Genomic DNA, 25,267 nt, shown 5'->3' with positions numbered 1-25,267 from the left:
GGAAAATAACAAGGAACAGAATAGAAACATGTTGCATTGAGCTTTTACCTTCACTGATGACTCAAAAGTCTCATGATTTTGTAGTATTTCAAGGCTAATATTATGAGTATTAGTTTTCATTTTTCTGGCAACTATTTAGTTCTGTCTAACAGAGCTCTGACTGGATAAGTATCAGGTCACAGAATATTTACCACGGGTTCATATGATGCAGTAAAACTGTGTCTTTCATGAGGGCTTTTAGCTAAAGCAGTAATTAGAGGTATCTGTCAGATGAACCCCTTAGCTAATTGTTAAGCTGTACATGATACCTCCCATGAAGAAAAGCAGTCAGATCCTGACGTCTCCCATGATGACAAGCAGTCAGATCCTGACGTCTCCCATAATGACAAGCAGTCAGATCCTGACGTTTCCCGTGTTGACGAGCAGTCGGATCCTCATCTCTCCTGTGACGACAAGCAGTCAGATCCTGACGTCTCCCCATGAAGACAAGCAGTCAGGTCCTGACGTCTCCCCATGAAGACAAGCAGATCCTGACGTCTCCCAAGATGACAAGCAGTCAGATCCTGAAATCCATGACTGGTGACTTGTGAAAGTCTAGTGGATATTCTGCAATGACGTGCCATGAGCCTCTGTCATTTCACCTCACCATCATGCCGCAAATTACTACTCACAGCTGTGAGTTTAGACCTAGAAGGGGCAATAAAATTAAGTTCAAATACTGTATTAAGGGACTTGCCCAAAATCACATAATTCTTTTGTTTAAAGACCAAATTATACAAATCCTCAGATTCCGAGGTCGGAGTTTCCTTTCCTACAACATATTTCTTCAAACATAGCTGTATCCACATTTCATATCAGGCATATCCAGGAAAAATGATGAATAATCAGATAGCATGATATGGACATAAGGTCATGAGCAATAAAGGGTTCCGATAGAGCTGTTAGGAAGAGCATGATGCCCACGAGCGGTAGGAACACTGTTCTATGTATTTATTGGCCTTGTAACTATGGTTTAGAAGTGGTAGGAATCCACAGAGGTATACCTACAGAAAGATTTACAAGAAAAAAAGCTCCCAGCCTCAGTGTGGTATCATCCCACCCTCAGTATCACTATCTCAATCTTGACCTTCATACACATATCAAGAAACTTTCCACTTCTTGAAATACAGTAACTTTCAGATATTAAAAACCTTCTCAGAATTCTCTCTCCTCTGTGGCCTCTTCAGCATTGGTATTGGAAGTCACGGGTTGATGTTATCCGGCTGAGGGGCTTATCTAGAAATGTCTCCTGACCCCAGGTCCCTTTAGGTCTAAGTTAGCTTCTTTCCCTGTCCGTACTCAGTCAGCTGATCACTGACTATGGGATATCCTTTCTAATCACTTGGGTCCTACTGCAAAAACAAAATAACACCACATAGAGTAAATGCATTATTGGGATGGCTGGCAATCATTGGACATTTTTCTCTGTTCATTATCTTGAAGAGCATAATGTACTCCCCTAATTCATTTTAAACAAAAAAACTTTAGAATGTAATTAATGGAAGCATTTACTAATGTGGATTGAGTAGTTTTTACATGTTGCCTTACCACCTTGTTTAAAGGGGCAATGTCTTTTCTTATTCTCAATTTTTACAAAATATTGTACAGAGAACATGCTTAAAGGGTGTGTAATCCCAGCACTTTAAGAGGCTGAGGCAGGTGGATCGCTTGAGTCCAGAAGTTTGAGACTAGCCAGTGCCGCACCTGAAAGGAGCACAGAAACTAACACAACCCTCACACACCTCAGGACACACACACAACACCTCACACACCTCAGGACACACACACAACACCTCACACACCTCCTCAGGACACACACAACACCTCACACACCTCAGGACACACAAACAACACCTCACATACCTCAGGACACACACACAACCCTCACACACCTCAGGACACACACACAACCCCTCACATACCTCAGGACCCACAATCCCATGGTTAGAATGACACGCAGGGACAAAAGTGCCTCGTTTCCTCTTTGTGGTAGTTTCTTCATTCATTCACGACGTCGGTGTTTACTGCCTATTGCATGCGAGTCGCTTGCGGGACTATCCGAGTGACACACAGCACAAGCAGGCTCAGGGGAGCCCCGGATGAGAAGGACGGCCAGGGCTTAACAGGAACATGGACTCTCGCTTGCTCCTCATTCTCTTCTCTGTCACAAAAATCACACGACAATTCAGATGGAGACGCATTTTGTGAAATGATGAAAATTTGAATCCTGTCTCCTCTTTAAACTCACATACAATATTTTCCCTCCATAAAAATGTTTTTTCTAGTAAATAATTTGACATGCAAAGACAGTTTATATTTCGTCAAGAATGTATGCTCAGAGAAACGAGCTCTTACTACACGCTGGATATTGAAGACTTGATATTAACACATGGTTTTTGTCAATGGGGAAGAGCAGTTTGACTCTCTCCAGTGTCCTTTGTGGATGGATGGACTCCACTGACAGTGAGCTCCTATGTTAGAATTGCAGGTTTGGGATGTTTAATTATTATCTGAGCTGGTCCAGTGGTGATGTTGAGTGAGACGCTCATGCCCCTTTAAGACAGAAAGTCCGTTGGAACCGTCTGCTGCTCCCTGGTCTCTGGAGATGAGGCGAGAGGACTTGGGGACAGCTGAGGGGACACGGCCCAGATAATCTGGTCCCGGCAGAAGTGACTGGCGGGGATCAGGTGAGGTGACGAGGTCTGGTAGTGGGGCTGAGGGAAGGGGTCTTCCCCAGACTGAGGGGGTCACGAGTTTGGGGCCGAGGACACTGGGGTATCCCCTCGGAGGAACAGGAAAGAAGTAGCTTTCTCAGGGCCGTGAAGACAGCGGATCCCCGCCCACTTCCACGGAAACTGTCCCAGTCCCCGCGGGGAAGGAACGGCCAGGGATCCGGTTACTGGTAGGTCTTGCTCTTGACCTTCGATCTGCCTCCACCAGGACACTCTCTTTTAAACAGCATTTCTCCAATCACTGTGGTTAAACTGTTCATTCTCAGGTTTGTATACAGTGAGAAGTTTATGAATAAACAGTTGGGGTTTCGTTGGGGGCCACTCACTTCCTAAAACCGCGAGGGTGAGGCAGGGGTGGGAGCGGCTTTCAGAGAGGACCCTGAGGCTTGCAGGGAGCTTTGCGTTTCCTCTTTTGTTTTAGTTTTCTGATTGCTGTGAGCTTCCTAGAACCGGCATAAATGCTGTACCTATAAAAAGGGGTTTCCTTTCCGTGTCTTCACCATGAATTCACAAATGTCATCCTGATGGTTCAAGACTCAGACTCAATACAGTGTGGGGTCTGCCTGTGCCCCTCCAAGTGGGTGTTGATCCAGTGGTGCTGATTAAAGGGCTGAGAATTCCCTCAGGGTCACATGCAACCATCCACTCACATCCCACTCACACCCCAAGACCATCCTGCTCACATCTGCTCACACCCATTCACATTCCCCTCACACCCACTCGCATCCCACTCACATCCCACTCACACCCCACTCACACCGGCTCACACCCCGCTCACACCCTTCTCTGGATGACCAGAGTGCATTAGGTGTCAGGCTGATCTTCTAGGATCTAAAGCATTTTTCATGGAGGATGATGGAGAGCCAGGTGTGGACCGCTCAGTCCCTCCGTCTGTGGATGTTGAGAGTGTGTTAGGTGTCAGGCTGATCTTCTAGGAACTGTTTTCCATGGAAGATGGTGAAGAGCCAGCTGTGGGCCACTCAGTCCCTCCATCTGTGGTGTCCTTTCACCTGGTAGCTTCGGGCTTGGGAATATGTACAGGACCCCCAGGGAGAAGAGCAGCTGTGGTTCCTGCTCGTCCTTAGGTTGAGACTGGGCCTTCAGCCCACACTGACGGGGTAGGGGGCTGCATTCAGGCATTGCCATAGCTCTTCCCTTCCCAACCAGGATGCTGGAGGGTCAGCTCGAGGCTGGAGAGTCCAAGGAAGGCACCCACCCAGAGGAACCATGCCCGGGAGCTGGGGCTGCCGTGGAGAAGACAGCTGCGGCAGCCGAGGTCCCCAGGGAGGACGGCAATGCTGAGGAGATGCTGGTGAGCTGACCCCTGTGGGGACACAGTTAGTCCCACCAGGCGGGACCCTGACTCCTGTCCCTGAAGCCTGTCATTGGACTTTCCCTCGCCAGACCGCGTAGGAATGCGCCAGCCCGGGACGCTGATGCTGAACTTCCTCTCAGAGGGGCACGCGGCTCTTTTCCCCTCTGCAACCTTCTCTCTTGGTGGATGGGAGGCAGAACAGGGAGTTAAATAAAATATTAACATTCCAGCTTTTCTCCTCTAATCCAGGAGAAGGCACCAGACTTTAAAAACTTCATTAACGAAAATCAGGTTGACACGCCTCACATCATCCCAGCAACCACCTTCCTCACCGGACCCTGCTGGACAGAGCGTGCTCTCAAGAAAGTGCCATGGGTCTCTGTGGCCAGGGCCACGCAGTGCAGGGCTGTACCTTTATCACCATCCCGCTTATTTTCAGAGCAAGGCTGGAGGCTCTACGGTCCAATGAAGGATGCCAGGGGAAGGCTAACATGTCAGGTTGAAAATGCAGTGGCTTCCATAATTTTTAAACTGTTGACCATACATCCATGCCAGCAAAGTGTTTGAGACCAGCCTGGCCAACATGGCAAAACCCCATCTCTACTAAAAATACAAAAATTAGCCAGGTGTGGTGGCATGTACCTGTAATCACAGCCACTCAGGATGCTGAGGCACCAGAATTGCTTGAACCTGGAAAGTGGAGGTTGCAGTGAGCCGAGACTGTGCCACTGCACTGCACTCCAATCTGAGCAACAGAGCAGGACCCTGACTCCAAAAAAAAAAAAAAAAAAAGAAAAGAAAAGAAAAAAAGGAAGGAAAAAGAATGCCAGCCTCTTATTGCTGTAGTGTTTTAACAAAGAATCATAATTCACTAACCATCTTTATCTGGTTATATTATGTGGACTAACTCATAATAAACACTACTTAATAAGAATAAAGCTGTGGCCAGTCATGGCAACTTATGCCTGTAATCCCAGCACTTTGGGAGGCCGAGGCAGGTGGATCGCTTGAGCCCAGGAGTTTGAGACCAGTCTGGGCAACATGGTGAAACACCATCTCTACTAAAAATGCAAAAATTAGCCAAGTGTGGTGGTGCACGCCTGTAGTCCCAGCTACATCAGAGGCTGAGGCAAGAAGATCACTTGAGCTCATGAAGTTGAAGCTTCAGTGAAGTGAGATCACGCCACTTCACTCCAGCCTGGGTGACAGAGTGAGACTCTGCCAAAAAAATAAATAAATAAATAAATAAAAATTTAAAAAGAAGAAAGAAAGGAAGGAAGGAAGAAAAAGGCTGTGGTTGTCCTGTTTTTCTCATTGGGTGTCTTTTTGTCCAGAAAGGGTGTTGGTCTTACATCAGAGAGGCCTTGAGTATTTTGCAGATGAATGTGCCGGTTGTGCGTCTGAGAGGTTTTCTGGTGTTCTCTTCCCAATAACAGTCATTACAGCAGCAGATCACCGGACTCCACCAAGAGCTCAGGAGACAGGAGTCGCTGTGGGCTGATGTTCACAGAAAACTCCAGAGTCATATCGATGCCTTGAGGAAGCAGAACCTGGAGCTCCGAGAAGAGCTGAGAGGTCTGCAGCGACAGCATTGGGAAGCCAGGAAGAAGCCTGCAGCGTCCCCACACGCAGGGCGAGAACCACACACTCTGGTACCAAAGGCGCACTTGTGTTTTTGTATCATTTGCATTATGTAAAAATAGCGTCCCCGTAAAGATGTGGGCTTTATTGCTGGGTGACGTGGTATCTCTCACACTCCAGGTGGTGGGAGGGCTTGCTATCTTTCCATCCACCCCATTTCCCACAAGTAAAGATTAAAGAACTGGATACATCAGGCCTCTCACCTGGCGCTCCAGCAGACAGAAGCACGGCCGCCTCCAGGCTACGCATCTCATGTCTAGAATTCTAAGACATCTCATGATGTCTCAGGACAGCAGCAGCAAACCCTTACTGTGGACTTCACATGGGCTAGGTAGGGAGCGTTACCGTCTTACTCTCTACGACGACCCTATGAAATGGATCCTATGACTAACTCCATCATGGCCACCGGTTGGAGAATGCGGAGCTGGGATTTGAACCCAGGGTGACTCCAGAGCCAGCTCTGGCCTGGTGTCCTTCTGTTCATCCTCTAGGACAGCTGTGTAGAATGCGATAGAGACCTGTTGAAACGGGAAAAGTTCCCTTGTCCCCCTCGCAGGGCCTGCGATGGGGTGTGGCTGGCTTCCTCAGTGTCCCACAGCTCAAACCTCTAGGGGAGCGTAGAGAGGGGCAGGCTGTGCGGCTCCAACCCCACGGCAGTGTCTAGGGGTGAATGTTTACAGCTGAAGCCCCAGTGGGCGTGTGTTACAAGGCGTTCTTTCAGTTTAGCTGTCTGTAGGTAGCTTGTGTTTATCAGCTCAGTTAGACCCTCTGCACATCACTAGGACAGAGGGCTTTCTGTGTCCTGGGTTCCTGCCTTGGTGTACCTGAAAAATCAGATCACACGTGGGCTTGGAGGATGGGTGCGAGGTTTTTTATTGGGTGATGGTAGCTCTCAGCGGACGGGGGAGCCAGAACCCAGATGGAGTGGGAAGGCGGTTTTCACCTGGAGTTGGGCAGCCCAGTGGCCGGGCTCTCCTCTGACCGCCCTGACAAATCTCCGTGTCATTCTACCAGTCAATGGCTTGCTGGCATCTGCCAGTGTGTTCCTCTCGCTGCCAGCCACTTGTGTCTCTGCCCGCTAGGGTCTCGGGGTTTTCACAGGCACAAGATGGGAGTGTGGTGGGCCAGGGTGGTCTTGGAAATGCTACATTTGGGCACGAAAGCGGAAATGCCTAGGTCTCTGGGCACAGGCCCCAGGGTGCAGCCCTAGCCAGGGACCTGCCCTTCTCTACCCAGGACTTTCCTGCGCCCGTCCCACATCACTGCCCTGATCTATCCCAAAGGAAGAACCAGCATTCTCATGCTGAAGTAGTCGGTGCCTCCCAGCACCCGCCTGCCTGTATAGAACACTGAGCTTTCGGTGTGATCACATGGCTCAAAGACCGAGCCTAAGACAGTGTGAACGTGGCCAGTGTTATCACTGCCTTGTCTGGGTTCTGTTTCCCGCACATGGGCCTAAACAACTTGAATCATTAAAATTATACGTACAGGTAAGGACACATGGAACCATGTGAACACCCTCCAAATGTAAGTGGGGATATTTCTCAGTGGGTTAAGAAAAGTACCAACATTTCCTATCTGCACTTAGTGTGTGAACTTTTAAATCGGTACTTCCAGGACTTAGAATATTTCCCATACGACACAGTGATTACAACACACACACACACACGCACACACACAGAGGCACCCATGGAATACATTCCAGAGGAGCCTGCTCTGTGGTCGGTTCTCCCAGCGTGGCAAGAACAGCTGCACTTTCCTGTACAAGAAATTACGGGAAATCTCGGAAGTTATTCCCACTCTTCAGGAGCTCTGCCAGAGCTTTGTTTCCATGGAGATGGCTTCTGCTGCCTCGGAAAGAAAGCGGGTTTAGCCTCTCAGCACAGCAAAGGGCCCAGTCCTTCTGCGGAAGGAAGAGCGGAAGCCGGGCAGGCTGTTCCTCCGTCAGAGGTAGAGAGGGAGAAATCGCCACAAATACTGGCCGGGATTGTCCACCTTCTGTGAGGAGAACCCATAAGACCCACAGGGATTTTTCCCTGCTTATACCGTATGCCAGTTCCTAAAAAATAGTATCTACTGCCCCATTTGGGTCATTGTATGTTGGTCGAAATGTAACCATAACAGTAACCCCAAGAGTCAAGGAAGTCTCATTCAGTCTTCACACTCCCTGCAGTTTCCATCATTCTCTTATTTCGAGATTAGAGCTTGGTGAATTTCCAAATTTTGTTTTGATTCTGTGCGTTGTACTGGTCACCATGGGGCTGTTTATAAGAAGAGGGTCTGTGCTCACGAGAGCATACCTGATTTGAAGAAAGGACGGGACATGTGAATTCCACACTTTAAATTTGCATAGGTGTATCTGTGTGTAGTCGCAGTTTTAGGGACTGAGTATCTAAAAGGCTGAGGCATGAGCACCCTCGGAACGCGGGCACTGCTGTGTGGATGAGCCCCTCTGGATCTGGTGTTAAGGGTTCGTTCATAGCAACCCTCTCCCCTTCTCACTCCCCCTCCTCCTCAGAGGGGAGAGCGGGGAATAATCAAACATTCCAGACCTAACACACCTCCTCCCACCTGAAGGATCACGCTGTTCCAGGTCAGTCTGCTGATTACAGGGAAAATGGGAATTTGCATTTCGAATCTTAGACAGTTGTAGAGACAACAGTAGAAGGAGCATCACATTTTCCTCCTCCGTTGCCGCATTCCCCGCTGAAGACACGTGAGCCTGAAGGAAGATGTGTCGGGTATTGTTCATTCTGTGGCCTTTGGGATCCTGCAATCATTTTGAAACAAGGAATCACAATAAGAAACACAAAGCACACATGGGCTCCACAAAGCTCCCTTCACAAACGTTGGGTGAGGGTTTCTGTTCTTATCAACATGTTAGGGGAAAAACCAGGCCAAGCCCCCCCACCTTGTACCCTAATTTTTTCTAGGACATTCCAATTATTTTGGATTGTATTAAAATTTGAATTTATCTTACCTGTAAAAATGTGAAAAATTTCCCTGCATTTTGTCTTTTAGGCATTGCAACCTGCTTTTGGAAAAATTTCACTTCTGGCAGCTGATGAAGAGACAATGCCCAAACACGCTGGCCACAAGAGTCAGAGTGCCACTCTCCTGGGACAGAGATCGTCACCTAACAACTTAGCTCCTCCAAAGGTGACCCTTCGTGCTTATCGTCTGTAAAGAGAGCAGAGGTTCTGTACACAAACACACACATCCCATCAGCTCCTCACCACACAGTTTCACCTCCCTGGGCGAGCGTGGTGCTCCCTGGAGTCCTGTGTTCTTCCGAGGACACGGGTTTGTGCCCTTCAAACAAGACCCTAACCCGCAGCGCTTCCTGCTGTAGAGCAGATTCCAAGTCCTCCCAGCTGCTTCCCTCTGAGCGCACTCACAGCGGCAAGCGTCTGGCTGGGGCCAAGTGGACTCGGGGGCTTTGTTTCCGTGGGTCCCACCCGTGGAGGTGATGTGCGTGGCGCTCTCTCCACGTGCCATTGCCCGTGGGTCTCGGGGCTCGCAGCCTCCCACGCTCCCTGCTTCTGCACTGTGATCTTGCACCTGCTGCTTGTCAGCCTGGACTCCTCTGAACGGGGGCTGTGCTGCTTGCTTGGGGGCCACAGTGCAGGATGCTATTTTGTCTCTATCACATTTTTCCTTGTTAAAATTAGCTCCTCTTTAGAACCTTCTGCTGGCCAGTGTGTCTCTTCCCGTCCCAGCTTCATGTCACCCTCACACTCGAGAGGCAAATCTCGTGAGTCCTCAGCCAGCAACTGATACTGGGTTGATGTGGATGGAGAAGATTGCCCCCCAACTCCTGAAGATGGTTTATCCCCTCGCATTTTCCCAAAGCAGCTGCTGAGCAGATAACACTTTATTCCCTGAAGGAAGATACGAAATCTACTCCAAGCATTTGTCACAAGTAGGAAAAGAGCCCTTTCAGATCCTATGAGTACAAAACATCGAAAGTCCGAGGACGGACTGCATAGGTCCAGCCTCCCGTGAGACGCAGACTTCTCTCACACTTCCTCGTTGACCTGAGTTAATCGCACGCGTGCCGGGCAATGTATGAGTAGATAGATAACTGAATGGGTGGCTTATCCACGCCTCAAAGCCATGAATTTTTAAACAACACAAAAGGTAGAACATTATTTTTATTATGCATTTTTGAATTGAGTTTCAAGTACTTTATTTCACTGTTGACTTTATTCTACGATGTCAGCTGTACCGTTCCTGAATTCCTCAAGACTGTAGCTGTAAAATGGGGAATGAGAGACACCAAGCGTGGATGCTTCACATGTCCTTCTGTAGGAAGCGGGGGTAGAATCGCCTAGATTCTGTGGTAGCTGGTGTGGTGTGTTGCTTAACATTTTAAAATAATATGATGGTTACTAATGCAACCACATTTATTTTCAGCCAATGAGTTTAAAGACAGAAGGAATCAACTCAGGGAAAACACCACCACAGGAAGATAGAGAGAAAAGTCCTCCTGGGAGACATCAGGACAGAAGTCCAGCACCCACTGGAAGGCCGACTCCCGGTGCAGAAAGACGGGGGGTGTCTGAAGACGGAAAAGTGACCTCGGAAACCTGGGTCACTCTACACTGGCCGCATGGAAAATTCAGATTCAGATGAAGTTCCACTTAGGTCTAATAAAAGTACTCAATTTGTTATTCGAAATAGACCTAGTAATTTATTAACCTAATTATGTTTCTATAGATAAAACTTTGAATTTCTGCAGACATGTCTTTAATGCTATAAAAGCAAATAAATTGAATTGGGTTTTAAAAAGCAAACAACTTGAATTGAGTTTTAAAAATCAATTGCTTTCCTGAGCTCTGTAGTTGGTATATTTCTGCAGAGTCTTTAAAAGAATTGACCTACCCTGTAGTGCGGAGTGCAGGGCTGTTGGGTGAGCCCTGGGGTCTTGCTGGAAATCGTGGATGGCTGAAGATGGCTTCGTGCTCCCAGCCTTTGGGCTCGAGGCATTGCCGGCTGCAGGGACCTTGTGACAAGGGGAGCCTCTGACTGTCTTTGCCCCAGGTTATGCATCCATCTTCCCGAAGTCCACAAAACTCTAGTGGCAGAAAATCACCAGTGGAGGCTTCCCAGGCCGCCACGCTGCAGGAGCAGACGGCAGCAGCCGGAGGAGCTGGTGAGCAGGGTCGGGGACTCCTAACTGTTTCCTTGCTACCTGTAAACTGCGGGGCTTTCTTGTGGATACGCGTCAGCAGAACATCTTACTACGGCAAGGACGTGTCCTTCATGGAGCTGCCTAATTTCTGACCACCTTTTGTCTGATTCCCTCGTTGGGTCCTCACCTGGGAGTCTTGCCGACACCCCCAGCTCTCCACCCCACACACAGCCCACGTGCCGGTCTCCAGGGGCCGTGGCTGGAGATTCGGAATCCTACCGGCCGCTTCCCCCTGAGCACACTCCCAGCAGAAGGCGTCTGGCTGGCGCTGGGCGGACTTGGGGGCTTTGTTCCCTTTTCTCGGTTTGCCCGCCCGTGGCGTTGCTGCCACCCTGATGGAGCGCCCTCTCACCTGGCACCTGCCCAGCCTCTTTCCCGAGGCCCAGCTCTGTCCATGCAGCTATGGGTGCTTTCCGTATCGAGGGTCCCACTGGGAGGAGCCAACAGTACCCCTGGTAGAGTTGGGAAAGAACTCCTTCTTCACGTTGCTGCCAGAAGATGACCAGAGCAGCTTCACGATCCCCGCAGGACCCAGTCTTCCTGAAGAAATGGAGCCCATGCAGTGGCCCAGCCTCAGTGTGGTCCTTACGCACAGCACAGCCCAAGCCTGTGGGCACCACTCGCCCTGGGCTGCCTGGCACCTGGACTCCTTCCCATGCTCGGCCCAGGCTTGTGTGGCCCTGCAGGGCCGAACCTGACACTGTCTTCCTCCCGGGTCCGCTCCGCAGGCCTCCTGCCCCCCAGGCTGCTTCATGGCCTCTGCAGGGAGCTTCACAGAGGTGAGGCTGGTGCCATCATCTGCTTCAGACCACCCCAGGCCCTGCGTGCCCTCACAGTCCCCTCTGCGCTCCTCTGCAGGGTGGGGAAGCCCTTCCCATCAGGTCAGCACCAGCCTGGCCGCCTCGTTCCTGCTGCCCCCTCCCCTTCAGTCCCCTGGACAAGACCTCAGTTTACTTGCTGGTGCCGGGCAGAACTGGAGGCCTTGTCTCCCACACACCTGCTAGCACCTCCGCAACCTCCAGACATCATCTCAGCTGACAGTGACGCCATCCTGGGGAAGCCCCCCCGATCCCTGGCTCTCCTGGAAGCCTGTGATGCTCCTTCACCACAGCCCCTGTCCCTTCATGGGTCCCACAAGCCAGTGGCGCAGGGATCCGGCTTTTCTCTCCCGTGTCTGCCTCCTACAGGACGGTGAGCAGCTTCAGGCCGAGACAGTGCCTTTCCATCCGTCAATCTCCTGATCCATCAGAATACTCGAGACAGAGCGATGCCCAAGAAATACTGACTGAGTGTATTCGTTAAAGAATTAACGTTCCTTACAGGATCATTTGTTGTTGAACTGACCTGACGTGTGTATAGTGATCTCATGAACAAGAGAGAACGTGTTCACCCGTTCACTTAAATTGGATTTAGCAATCGCATTAGGATAATGATGTTTCCACAATGTATATGCACTGTCCCTTTAAATTTAACTTATTTGCTTTTTAGCTGGAAGCTCATCAGTCTTAGAGGGTTCTGAAGGTGGATTTCTCAGCCACGTTCAACCTGACGAGTTGGCCGGTTCTTCCCCAAACATTGCAGAGCTGCAGGTAGGTGGGTTGAGTGGCTTCTGCGAGGGTGGCCCACCCAGTTCCCCTCAGGGAGACCTGAGAAGGTGACCTTTTCGTCCTGGGGAAGTGACATTCGGAACGAGTGTCACGAGATGGTTGCATCTTCCCATCTTCTTGACAAGAACAGAAAATTAAGATGATTCCAAACGTCTCTTTATTTCCTGAGGTTCAGCCTTTCAGAGACTTTTTTTTATAGATTTAAGTTGGTTGCATTTAGCACAAACAAGATTAATATTTTTCATGACTTATGTGTTCCCCTAGTCAGAGTTTCATTTTTTATCATTTTGATTTACAGTTCGCAATTGACATTAATAGACTCGAAGGCAAGAACAGCAAACATACTTCTAAGCCCTAGCTAGGGGCCCACTTGTAACATGCTGTATTTTACAAAAAACAAGTCAATAAAATGAAATTATTTTCTCTACGGCAGGAAATTCGGGCTGTGAACTTACGTGTGATGTAAAAGTAGGCGCCTGGCGGGGAAGTCTCAGAACACAGGTCCCGCTTGTTTTCTGTCTCCCGCGAAAATCCCAAGTTCTGTTCTGCCGTTTCCAACATCTTCAGTGAGGGATGAGTGGGAACATTTTTCTTAGGGTTTTATTTTGTTTGAGGATCCAGCTAATGAGTTCACCTGGAAGCCTCAGGGCTAATGCTCTGCATTGAGAAAGAGCGCCGCAGCCACGGCAGGTGGTGTCTCTGTGTGTTGTTTGTATCAGGTGTTAAATGTGGCAGTTGTCACTGCGGCCACCCTGACCCCAGATCAAACATACAAGTGGGAGATAAGCACTTTAATAAAACACAGAACGTGGTCCAAAGTCCTGGTGCTGACTGTCTGAGGCTCAGCCGCGCCCACCAACTTAGAGGCAGAGGCTGCAAATGCCAGGGCAAGGTGCATTTCTCCCGCCTCACACTGCAGTGTTCATGGAGACCACGGGAGACTAGGATTATACACTTTCTGCAGAAGCTTCCTGTAAACCCACCATCTTCCCTGGAAATAGCACAGCCCATGGTCACTAACATGAAAAAGGAGGAAGTAGAGGAAGAAAAACAACACCCAAATGCCAAGGCAGATGACTGCCGGCGGTCCGGTCTCCCCAAGTGAATTTCCAGGAGCTCTGCACGCCGCTCCCTCCAGACAGGCCATGGGGCCCTGACCTGGAGGCCAGGCGTTTCTAGCATTGTTGACTGCCAGTTTATTTCCAGTAAATAAAGCAATAGACTTTTCAGGAGGAAGATTTGTTTTAAATACTTAAAGAAAAACCCCAAAGCTATAGCCTCAAGTCTCTTCCAGCCACCACATTTTAGCCCTTGAGGAGAGCTCAGTTCTGGAAGGACGCGTCAAGGAGGCGGTGGTCAGCATTGACTCAGGAAGGGGTCAGAAGAGGCACCGGCTGCGGCTGCAGCTACGGTGTTTTGTGAGCTCCAAGGAGACCCAGTCCTGCTTGGGGCAGCACATCGTCGCTTCTTGTTCCGCTCAACAGTTCATTCATCTCGCGTCTCTTGTTGGCCTGTTAGAAACTGGGAGTCACCCTCAGACTTGCTTTGCTGAGTGAACTCTGCCTCAGTAAAGGTGAATTTATGTCTTGCAAGCGGATAAAGCATTTGGACAAGTGAACAACAGGGAATGCTACTTGCAGTAACAGTTTGAATTCACTGAAATGCTTTTGTCTTTAGCGCAGTGGTTGTAGTGGTTTGTCAGGGGAGAAGGAAACCCACATCATTTGAGCACCTGATCTTGCCATCTCCGTAGGTAGGTCCATGAGACATAAGTGACGTTCCTCCTTGGCTTCGTGCATGGAGGGATCAATCACTCAAGCTCATGAAACTGCAAAGATGAGGACACAAGAACTAGGTAATGCGCTGTGCCCTCTGCTAGCGCGATCCTTCCTTTCTCCCCACAACCAACGGTCGCCCACCTCTGCCTGCCCCTACATCCCTGGCTCCCCCACCCTCCCTTCCAGGTCTTCAGCACTTTCCTCTTCTCGTGACTCATCTTGCATCTACTTGTGTATCTTGCATTGGATGTGCCAAAGTTCTTTCCTTTTTTGTGTTTTGTTTCTTTTAATGATATAAACTCCAAAATAGATTGTATGATTCTTTTCATGTGGAACATTTAAAATATTATTTGTGCTTTATTACTTCTGAGAGTAATTGATTCTTTAAACGTTGCCGGAGTTTTTAGTGTTGGTTAAAAATTCATCTTCGGATACGGAACTGAACACATCCCTGCTTCATTCGCCGAGTTGGTTTGGAAGTAGGTGGAGTCATCTTGGTTCAAACCCCATCAAATACGAGGCTGTTGTCCTGGCCAGCAGGCGGCGCACACCGTCAAGGTTTGTTTGGTGGATGGTTGAAGACAGTTTAAGAAGCCCAGCATTCGCTTTTATTCCCTTTGTATTTTCTCAGCTGAATTAACGCCTGTATTTCTGCGCTATGGTTAAGAGTGACCGTGTGACATAAATAACAAAAACACACTTTACCATTTGGAATTTTCACATGCACTTATCTTAACTCCCCAGATCTTGAGATTATTTCTCTCAGATATTTTCTTTTGCTAATCTTTACATGAGTAATATTTTCAATGTGAAGACAAAGATATTCTTTCTACATTCCTTGTGCAGCATTATGCATATGAGGTTATATAATATTTGCTGATAGTTAATTAAAATCAACACATCTTTGGGATGGGCCATAGGAGTGTATAGTTCAGGAGAATGGGATGAAAAGGAAAGAAAAAGGTGCCAAGAGTAATTTTTACATAGCAATTACCACAATTCCTATGGCCCAGGACTCTAAACTCACCAAGTCACCGGCCATGGAAGATCTAGACTGATGGCCACTGTGTGACACGAGCTTATGAAAGATGGATGTTTGTGGGACAGATCATAGCACTTAGTCATTACTGATAACCACATTCAGGGATGGGAATTTGGACCCGATCTACTCACTCAGTACAATTTTGGAGGAAATATCACAGCCAGTGTCGAGAATGCCATGTAGATGATAATCATATAACAATTCTGAATTGAAGAAAATGTAATGAAACCACAATAATCAGGCTTTACATCATTTTTCATCTTGGAGCTTTTGTGTTTCCATAAAGGTAGAACAGGCACTGAGCGAGGGTTGTGCCATCACCACCTTCCCCGAAGCCAGCCAGAAGGAGCAGAGCTCAGATAAGAAGGCAACCATCATCTGGTTTTCATTTATTTATTTATTTATTTATTTATTTATTTATTTATTATTATACTTTAAGTTCTAGGGTACATGTGCACAATGTGCAGGTTTGTTACATATGTATACATGTGCCATGTTGGTGCGCTGCCCCCATTAACTCGTCATTTACATTAGGTATATCTCCTAATGCTATCCCTCCCCCCTCCCCCCACCCCACCACAGGCCCGGGTGTGTGATGTTCCCTACCCTGTGTCCAAGTGTTCTTATTGTTCAATTCCCACCTCTGAGTGAGAACACATCATCTGGTTTTCTAATGGTGACGTGAAGAAGATCAAACCCGACCAGAGAGTGGTGTGTACAATGGATCTTTTTTGAAAAAAAGTCTGTCTTTTTTTTTAAAGAAATCAAAACCAACTCAGTTATTAGGAACGACTTTGCACATCTGTACCCCATTTCCTCTGGGTGTTCAGGATGGGTGGGTGGAGGGGAACGGGCAGAGCACAGGCTATGGAGTCGGGCGAGGCTGTCTCTGAGCCAGGCTGTTCTGCTTCCTCTGTATGCTCAGGCAAGTGAGACCCTGTTGTCAAGACCCTCTGATCTGCGCAGTGACACAAGAGTGCACCAGCACCCCTCCTGGCTCTGAGTTCAGTCATTGTTTTCAGCTTTTCTAAGCCTCTGCAAAATGTGACTGATAATTAGGACTTAACTCAAAAGATGGTTATGAAAGTTAAGTAACATAGTCCATTAAATAATGTCTCTTCTGCAGAACTCTCTAGAAACACAATGGTAAGCACTTAGTACATGTGCGTTGATTATTGCAACAAAGTTAGGCAGAGTCAGGAGCTAATCCCTTGTACAAGCTGGAGGTGAGATCCAGGGAGACGGTTTTTACAGCCGGGAGGAGGCACTGTACCCGGCAGCCACCTCGCAGGTGGAGCAGAAAGCACGGGCTTGGGGTTCACAGGCTCGGCCGACTCGCAGCTCTGCCAGACCAGCTGTGCCAACAGCAGCCAATTAATTGATTTCATCAGGCCTCAATTTCTGCATCAAAAAATTCAGGAAATGTTCCCAGGTCTGGTTCTCAACTGGGGGCAATTATTCTCCCTGCCCTGAGGACATTCGCAATGCCTGGAGACATATTTGGTTGTCACAACTGGGGGTGGTGGGGGTGCTACTGGCATCTAGATAGTGGGGCCCGGGGATGCTGCTAAACATCCCGATGCCCAGGACAGCCCCCCAACCCTACAGAATTATCCTGCCCAAATTGTCAATAGTTCTGAGGCAGGGAAAGCCCTCTGTAGGTTATTATAAGGACCAAAGTTATGCCATGCATGTATTGCTTGGCACACATCAAGTACTCAGCAGCTGACAGCTGCTGTTACCATGACGATCATCACTGGTAAAAGCTGATGATGTGTTTGTGGAAGAAAGCCACAGATCACAGTAGCTGGGGGCCCACTTGACGCTGAGGAGCTGTGAAGATGCTGTGACCCCCGGTTCAAACTACACGTCTCTGTGTGTCCAGGGACCGTACATGGAAAACACAGGTGCTGAGCAGTCTGGAGCTCTTCCAGGCAAGGTCTCCAGGGTGACAATATTTTTGTCCAGATAATTCAGGGTATAACTTGATTCTAATTTCAGAAAATTTGGGTAATTTCCACAACAGATTGTAAATAAGGTGAGATAAGGGAGGTCAGGGCAGGGTTTGTAGTGCATTGAGAATAGTCTCTTAGTACCCACACGTTACCAAATTGTATTCTAAACATTTCCTTCTTTAGAATGATCAGTGTCCCTGTTGTTAGCCAAGCTTTGGTACAAATGTAGAGGCACAGCGTCCAGGAGTTCTGAAGGACTGCAGAGCGCGTCTCTATTTTTTGTGTTACTTGCTTTAATGAGAGGTGCCTACTTGTGGCTCTGTGATTTTATCCCAGCGAAGCCCCTTGACCCTTCCTGAGGGTGGAAACTAGAAGCCCCGAGTGTGGACACAGGTGTGGTGTGCCCACCATGTGCTCTTCCACCGACCTGAACTAACTTGCATGCTCCCTTTTTTGCAGGGAAATGCAAACAAGGAGAGCTTGGATGACCCCCTTTAGACGGTGGCCTGTGTTACGCCACTGCCCAGTGGAGAATCTGTGATACTGATCTCAGAGCCTGCCCCAGGTTTCCATCACTTTGGAGTAGGAACTAGCTGTTTCTTAGCCAGATGTGGGGGTGTAGGGAGGCAGAGTGTGACAATATAAGAATTGACGTGGTGAGGATGAATCAGTGGGACAGAACAGGGCCTGGCACAGGCCTCGGAAGGGTCCTCCTGTTCTGACCTTTTGCGTGGTCAGAGGGAATGGCCACTGCAGGCCAGCGAGTGTGCACCTCCCCAGGTCTCCTGAGAGCACCTCTGTTCCCCTCAGACCTCTCTGGTCTCCAGAGGGAACCCTGACCCCAGCGAGGAGCCTGAGCTTGGACTTGATGATTATTGGGATGATGCAGAATTGAGCATTTGGGGCTTTCTTCTGACATTTGGACAAATTTCCCATGTGAGAAAAATGCCTTTAAAATAATGGCACAGAAATAGTCCCTTCGACTTCAGTGTCATGGTTTTTCTAAATAAGTCACCCCTCCTATTCTCTCCTGCCTTCTCTCAGCCTTTCTCTGACGGGCAGCGATGCTGTTGCTATGATAGATGGCAGACATGCAGTGACACACCGGGGTCCCAGAGCTCAGGAGAGAGTGGATGCCTGTCCTCCATGGTCCCACTTCAAAACAAACATGTACATCCCACGGTTTTCTAGTTTTGGACCCTTAACTTTTTAATAATTCCCCCTTCCCTACTCATAGTCAAGGCTCGCTTGACCATAAGGAACGTCCCCTCCCCTCCCGGATGACTGTCCTCGTCCAAAGCAGCTCCTTCCCCTCTTCTTTTCCCCACTTTATTGGAGACCAGAGGGGGTCACAATGATGGGAAACTTCACAGTAAGGTGACAATTCGAGGCACAACTCGGGGACAGTTGATGACTGGAGTGTTTCTGTTGTTTGGAGCTGCTGGGAGACCCTTGGTCTGTAAGCTGTGGGGTTTGGGCCTTGGGGCTCCCCGCTCATATTCACTATGCTGGGCCTGGGCCTCCTGCAGGCCCCCAAGGCTGCCAGCCCCAGCAAACTCCAGCTCAGAGCCCACCAGGTGAAGGACCTGGAACTGCACCTCGGTCCAGTCCTCTCTCCCACTAGCCTAGAGCCACAGTGTCTTGACTTCTGGGCTTGGGTGACAAGCCCTCCCCCTATGCCGCCTTGCTGTGGAGGGTGCCCCTGGACAAGGTCAGCCCACTCCCACCTGCTGGGACGGTGCGTTTACCCACCCGCAGGAAGGACTTTACTAGATTAAATCCAGGTTCAAAATGATAACACAGACTGCCTCCCAACATAGGTGTTTCTGGTGCTTACAGATTTACTAAAATGCAAATGCTCAGACGAGGCGCACAACTTACCCTGGTGGTTTGGAAGTTGTGCAGTTTCCTAACAAGCACACAGGTGAGTGACATCACCAGGAACCCACGTGGGTAGGTGCCTTTGCATGTGAGTGTGTAGAGGTGTGGAGACTTGCAGGTTAGCAGATACTTGAGCCCTGGAGGCAAGTTCCCCACAGCAGCAGCTGTCCAGATAATTTGGGGCTTACCCCGCTTAATGCGTGTTTTCCTGGTTCTTATCCAAGAGCTGTGAGCTCGCGGCTTCCGTGCAGGTGTGTAAGTGCACCCAGGTCTGGACGCCTCTGTAAACACCGTCAGACCTCAGTCAGGGGCTTGTGTTTCAGCTTTTCTGGGTGGGCCTGGCTACGTGGCTTGAGCAACAACCGAGATAAATGGGTGTTACTTATTCGCACAGCGAGGTCAGCTCATTGTCGCAAAAGCCACCACATTCTTTCCTGAAGTCTCGGCTGGACTCTAAAATGCCATCCTCTGGGTAACCCTGGGGTCTCCTGGGAACTGGGCTGCACAGCAGGAGGTGAGTGGAGGGCAAGCCAGGGAAGCTTTATCTGTATTTACAGCCACTCCCCATGGATCCCTTATACCTAAGCTCCACCGCCTTCAGAACAGTGGCAGCATTTGATCCTCATAGGAGTGCAAACCCTACTGTGAAGCGCACACACGAGGGATCTACGTTGTGTGCTCCGTGTGAGAATCTAATGCCTGATGATCTGTCACTGTCTCCCTTCACCCCTAGATGAGACCCTCTAGTTGCAGGAAAAAAAGCTCAGGGTGGCTGGACACAGTGGCTCAAGCCTGCAATCCCAGCACTTTGGGAGGCCAAGGTGGGCAGATCACAAGGTCAGGAGTTCGAATCCAGCCTTGCCAACATAGTGAAACCCCATCTCTTCTAAAAAAACAAAAAATACAAAAATTAGCCAGGTGTGGTGGCAGGCGCCTTTAATCTTAGCTACTCGGGAGGCTGAGGCAGGAGAATCATTTGATCCTGGGAGGCGGAGTTTGCAGTGAGCCAAGATTGTGCCATTGCACTCCAGCCCAGGTTACAGTGCGAGACTTCGTCTCAAAAAAAAAAGAAAAAAACCCTCAGGGCTCCTACTTGTTCTACATTGTGGTGAGTTGTATAATTATTTCATTACAATGTAATAATAATAGAAATAAAGTGCACAGTAAATTTAGTGCACTGGAATCATCCAACCTTCCCACAACCCACACCCATGCCAGTCCGTGGAAAAATTGTCTTCCACAAAACTGGTCCCTAGTGCCAAAAAGGTTGGGGACCACTGCATTAGATAATGAGCGAACTGTGTTAAAAATATCCCAGTTTGGACCGGGTGAGGTGACTCATGCCTGCAATCCCAGCACTTTGGGAGGCCGAGGTGGGTGGATCATCTGAGGTCAGGAGTTCAGGATCAGCCTGGCCAACATGGTGAAACTCTGTCTCTACTAAAAATACAAAAATTAGCCGGATGCAGTGGCGGGCACCTGTAATCCCAGCTGCTCAGGAGGCTGAGGTTGGACAATCGCTTGAACTCAGGAGGCAGAGGTTGCAGTGATCCCATATCACTGCATTCCGGCCTGAACGCAGAGCAAGATTCCATCTCAAAAAAACAACAAAACAAACAAACAAAAAACCCTGGTTTGGTTATGAATTTACTAATATTTATTTGTAATTTCTTTTAGTTAGTTAATATACGCCTGGTATATCTGTTTCTATTCTTTCTTTGCTATTTCTAAATCTTTACCTTTAAATACAATCTTATAAGAAACAGACATAAGAAAAATATATAATCTGAAAATAACTTTCCTTTTAACCTGAGGTTTTATTGCATAAACTGAAAATGTATCCGTATCCTTACTGTCCTCCACAACCAAATCAAGAGTCTTTTAGTTCGAATTCTCCTCCCCGATCTTTCATGCCATTGCGTTGGCTTCTGCCAGGATTTTTACTCTAAGTTGATTTTCACCCTCCGTATTAGTTATGATTATTACTGTGGTGTTTATGTAACCAGTGTTTACTTTAAACTTTTTAAATGTCTGCAGAATTTGGGGCTCTTCTTTCTTATATCTTGGGCTTTTCTTCTTGGCACAATTTCCTTCTACTTGATGAGCAAGAAGAGATGGGGGCAATCAACACTTTTGGCTCATCTGAAAACGTCCTTTGTTTTGCCTTGTTCATGAGTGGTCGTTCGTCCTGATGCACCTTCTGAACCCTCATCCCATAGCTATTACATGGCCACCCTGTGGCAGGCATTGTTTTAGGGCTAGGGATTCAGCAGTGAGCAAATTTGTGAAAAGTTCTTATTTCATGACATTTTATTGGAGGGAAGCATAAAATAATCAGGTAAAAATAAATATCAATAAAAAATATCAGTCTCTATGAAAAGCTGCAGAGAAAAACAAGAGGCCAGGAAGCAGAGAGGGAGAGTGCTGGGCTGCTGTCCTAGGGGCCCATCTGTAGGCCGCTGAGGAGGGCCTCACTGAGGGAGGATATTTCAGGGAGCCGTGAGTGATGTGAGAGAGGGAGCTGTGTGTGTATCAGGAAGAACATTCTAGAGTGTGAAAGAGCCGTGAAAAGTGTGTGGTGTGTCTGAGGAAGAGCAAGGAGGCCGGTGTGGCAGGGGTAGAGGAGATGAGGTCAAAGTGCCAGGACCAGGCCGTGTAGACCGTTGTGGAGAAGCCACTGGAGAATCTTGAGCAATGGAATGACAGTGATTTTTCTCAGCGTGTTGGGACTTTATTCCACTCCCACACGGTGTCTGCTGGAGGATCTGATGGTGGTCTAATTTCTTCCTTCGAACGTGATTTTTTTTTTCCCTTGCTGCATTTAAGAACTGTTCTGTCTCCAGTTACGTTATGGTTTGTCTAGTTGTGGATTTAATTTTGTTCATTGTATTGGGGATTTGTTGTGGTTTTTTTTTTTTTTTTTTGAGACAAAGTCTCGCTCTGTCACCCAGGCTGGAGTACAGTGGCGTGATCTCAGCTCACTGCAACTTCTGCCTCCCTGGTTCAAGTGATTCTCCTGCCTCAGCCTCCCAGGTAGCTGGGATTACAAGTGTGTGCCACCATGCCCGGTTAATTTTTTGTATTTTTAGTAGAGACAGAGTTTCACCATGTTAGCCAGGATGGTCTTGATCTCCTGATCTCATGATCCGCCCGCCTCAGCCTCCCAAGGTGCTGGAATTACAAGTGTGAGCCACCGCAGCCAGCCTGTTGTGCATCTTAAATATAATCACTGTGTCTTTCATAAGCTAAGGTTGCCAGATTTAGCAAATGAAAATGCAGGATGCCCAGTTGAATTTGAATTTCAGGTAAATAATAAATGAATTTTTTGTTATTAGTATGTACCTTGCAGTATGTGGGACATACTTACACTAAAAAATCACTTGTAGTTTATGTGAAAATTCAGATTTAACTGGGTGTCCTGTATTTTATCTGGGAACCTTATCAAGTTCAGGGAAATTCACAGCTATTATCTTTATCAGTCTTACCTTCCCTCCACCTCCAATTACAGCTGCATTACACCACCTCATTCTAGCGTCTTTCCGTCTTCACATATTATATTTTCTTGTTATCATCTGGGTAAATTATTTATCTATTTCCTCAGTTTTCTCTTCAGTTGAGTATTATGTGCTATTTATTACATCATTTTAGCTTTAGTTTTGAAGACTATATTCATTTCATTTGTTCTTTTTCAAATCCACCAAGAATTTTTTCTCTCTTTCATTTTTAATTTCCTACTTTAATTTTTTAAATATTCTACAAACATTTGCCTTGTCATCAGCTTCTGGTAGCACCATGCTTGCCGTCTCAGGGCTCCACGTGGCACTGGCTGCTGCTAGCTTGTCTCTGCTTCCAGTACTTCTGGCACTTCCTCATGGTGTTGTGCTCCCTCACCTATTTTATATTTGTGCTGGCAGCTTGTGTTGGTGGCGATCCTATGGGGCCCCGTCTGGGAGATAGTATACAGAAAGCTTTGTGTTTGCTTCTGCCAGGTGTCCCAGGGCACAACCAGCCTGGGATCACTTCACTTTAGCTTCTTAGTTTAAGGTGTCCCAGGTACAGGTAGCAGGACTGCAATTGCTGAGGCTAAATGAGCGTCATCCTGTAGTGACACATTCTTTGGAAAGAGCTCAGAGAGAGACAGCCACACTCCTTGGTGCTCTCTACCTGCCGGCAGGGAGATATTTTCTACTTCCCTCTTTCCTTGGGGCTCTAACCCTCAGAGAGTGTCCTCTTTTTTTTTTTATGGCTATTTTCAGTTTATTGCATGAAGGAGTTACACTAGTCCAAGTTAAAAGGGACCCCAAATGGTTACATTATACAAGCTGTGAGGTTTTTAAACTTGTGACAAGGGACAGAAGGGAAATTCTACTCATTGCAAGGAAACCTTCACGTAAGCTTCAGTGAGCCACAAGCACTTAAAACCCATGAACCCTCAGCTGATCGTCCTTAGCCAGTCCAAGCTCTACGAGGAATTGGCATATGTTTTTGCGTTGGTCACCCTGTAGCTGAATTACTTCTCCATATTCCGGATGCTCAATTACAGTACCATTGCAGGCAAACTTTTTCTTAAACGCCTTCACTAGTTTCTTTTTATTGTAATCATCAGCGATCCCTTGGACAGTAGTAAGGGTCTTCCTGCCGTTTCTCTGTTGAATTCTTACGTGGATATAATCCTCAGTGCCAGCAGGAAGCAGGTCACCACTCTTACTTGCATCAGCAAAGGGGTCGAAAGAGTGGAGGTTCTGGAGAGCAGACATACGATCCGATTCATTTTCCTCGGTGGAAACGGCCTGCGGAAGGCGGCGGCAGCGGGAGAAGGCGGGCAGCGGGGAAGGGAACGTCAGGAAGCGAGGGGGCTCAAGGGGGAGGCTGCTGAGTCCTCGGCGGCGGCTCAGTGACTGGGCCAGACAGTGTCCTCTTTAAGCATGGATGCAGTTCCAATTCCCAGACAAAGCCCTTCATCCTATCCCAGCAGAGTGACTAAGGGCCAAACCTCCTGGAGACTGCAGAGGTCACCAGGGCAGCCGCAGGTCAGGTTCGAGTCTGCGTTCCAGCACCCTCTGGGATTTGTGGCCCCTTCCATGAACTTGCATGTTCATTTCCCAGGGATTTTGTGATTTGCTTGAGCGTTCTTCGGTATCTGTAGTGGGTGTGTGGGTGGGATGTCTGATCTGCCCCATTGACAGGGCAAAATCAAGGCCGCTGTGGGGCATCTTGTCCTCCGTGACACAAAAGACCTCCAGATGGGTCCTTGAAGCTGCTGAGACTCACGTTGTCCTATGAGTTCCTGGCTCCCAACCCTTTTTCTGTCTGTCCTAATATTTCAGCCAGTGCAGCTGGGTGCCTTATTAGAATTTTTGCCTTCATGAGCTGTCATTTAGGCTCTGACTGGGCACGCAGCAGCAAAGTGGGCACTAGAGCATTTGTTTTCTTGAGTGACCTCCAGCAAACATTAGACAAAGAAAAATTACACTTGCTAGTTTGCGAAGGCCATGCTGAGCGATTAATATTAACACCAATCTTTTGAAAATGAAAAGTATTTATAGGTCTGTATTTTATTTTTGTTTAAAAGATCTAAAACTTTGACTCTCAGCTGGTGCATGTAGAAGGTCTCTGATCAGTTAATTTTCCAGCAGGAATTCTAAGTTCTGTTACTGTTCTTGGATATATTTATCATACATTCAACAGTTCTGCCTACGGCTGATATTTCAAGAACAGAGTGAAACAGAAGTCCCATTGTTTTCCACTCCTTCCATTTTACAGGTGCGGTTGTGTGTCACATGCCTGGTTCTTATACATTCATGCAAATCAGCCAAGAGTCGTGCATTGATATGTACCAGGCAGGGAGTGAATTCAGTTGCTCTCAGCTGTTGACCCAAAGAAGAGCCCCCAGTTTCTGCAGGGTGTGCCATTAATATACAACAGGAAAACAATCTTTTACCGTTGTGTGCTAAAAATTATTTTAAGGGGTAGAATTTTTCCTCAGTTGTCAGGTTCTTCACTGTATTGATTTTTCTTAAATATAGTTTGTAGGCTGGGCATGGTGCTCACACTAGTTATCCTGGTGCTTTGGGAGGCCACAG

General features: G+C 48.0%; 2 protein-coding genes across 4 annotated transcripts; one reads left to right on the top strand and one right to left on the bottom strand.

Moving 5' to 3' along the window:
• The first annotated feature begins 2,596 nt into the window (after positions 1–2,596).
• LOC116476348 (putative T-complex protein 10A homolog) lies at positions 2,597–13,764 on the top strand. Of its 3 annotated transcripts, XM_058430920.1 has the most exons (9): positions 2,659–2,726; positions 2,835–2,941; positions 3,939–4,083; positions 5,523–5,738; positions 8,749–8,886; positions 10,144–10,302; positions 10,771–10,882; positions 12,410–12,510; positions 13,493–13,633. In XM_058430920.1, the coding sequence occupies exons 3-9, from the start codon at positions 3,940–3,942 to the stop codon at positions 13,631–13,633; spliced, it is 1,011 nt and encodes a 336-aa protein (XP_058286903.1). In that variant the 5' UTR covers positions 2,659–2,726; positions 2,835–2,941; position 3,939. The 3 variants fall into 3 exon arrangements, with proteins under 3 accessions (XP_032022147.1, XP_058286907.1, XP_058286903.1); XM_032166256.2 differs by lacking the exon at positions 2,835–2,941 and having other exon boundaries at positions 2,597–2,726; positions 13,493–13,764; XM_058430924.1 differs by lacking the exons at positions 2,835–2,941; positions 10,771–10,882; positions 12,410–12,510; positions 13,493–13,633 and having other exon boundaries at positions 2,623–2,726; positions 10,144–10,462.
• A 9,676-nt stretch (positions 13,765–23,440) lies between these two features.
• On the bottom strand, positions 23,441–24,039 carry LOC116474258 (eukaryotic translation initiation factor 1-like). Its single transcript, XM_032754357.2, has one exon. The coding sequence runs from the start codon at positions 23,939–23,941 to the stop codon at positions 23,600–23,602; it is 342 nt and encodes a 113-aa protein (XP_032610248.1). The 5' UTR covers positions 23,942–24,039; the 3' UTR covers positions 23,441–23,599.
• Positions 24,040–25,267: the final 1,228 nt, after the last annotated feature.

The sequence above is a fragment of the Hylobates moloch genome, unplaced genomic scaffold, assembly GCF_009828535.3.
Source record: "Hylobates moloch isolate HMO894 unplaced genomic scaffold, HMol_V3 SCAFFOLD_2, whole genome shotgun sequence".
NCBI lineage: Eukaryota > Metazoa > Chordata > Mammalia > Primates > Hylobatidae > Hylobates > Hylobates moloch.
Note: the sequence above shows the minus strand (reverse complement) of the source record. Positions and strands in the feature narration are given on the sequence as shown.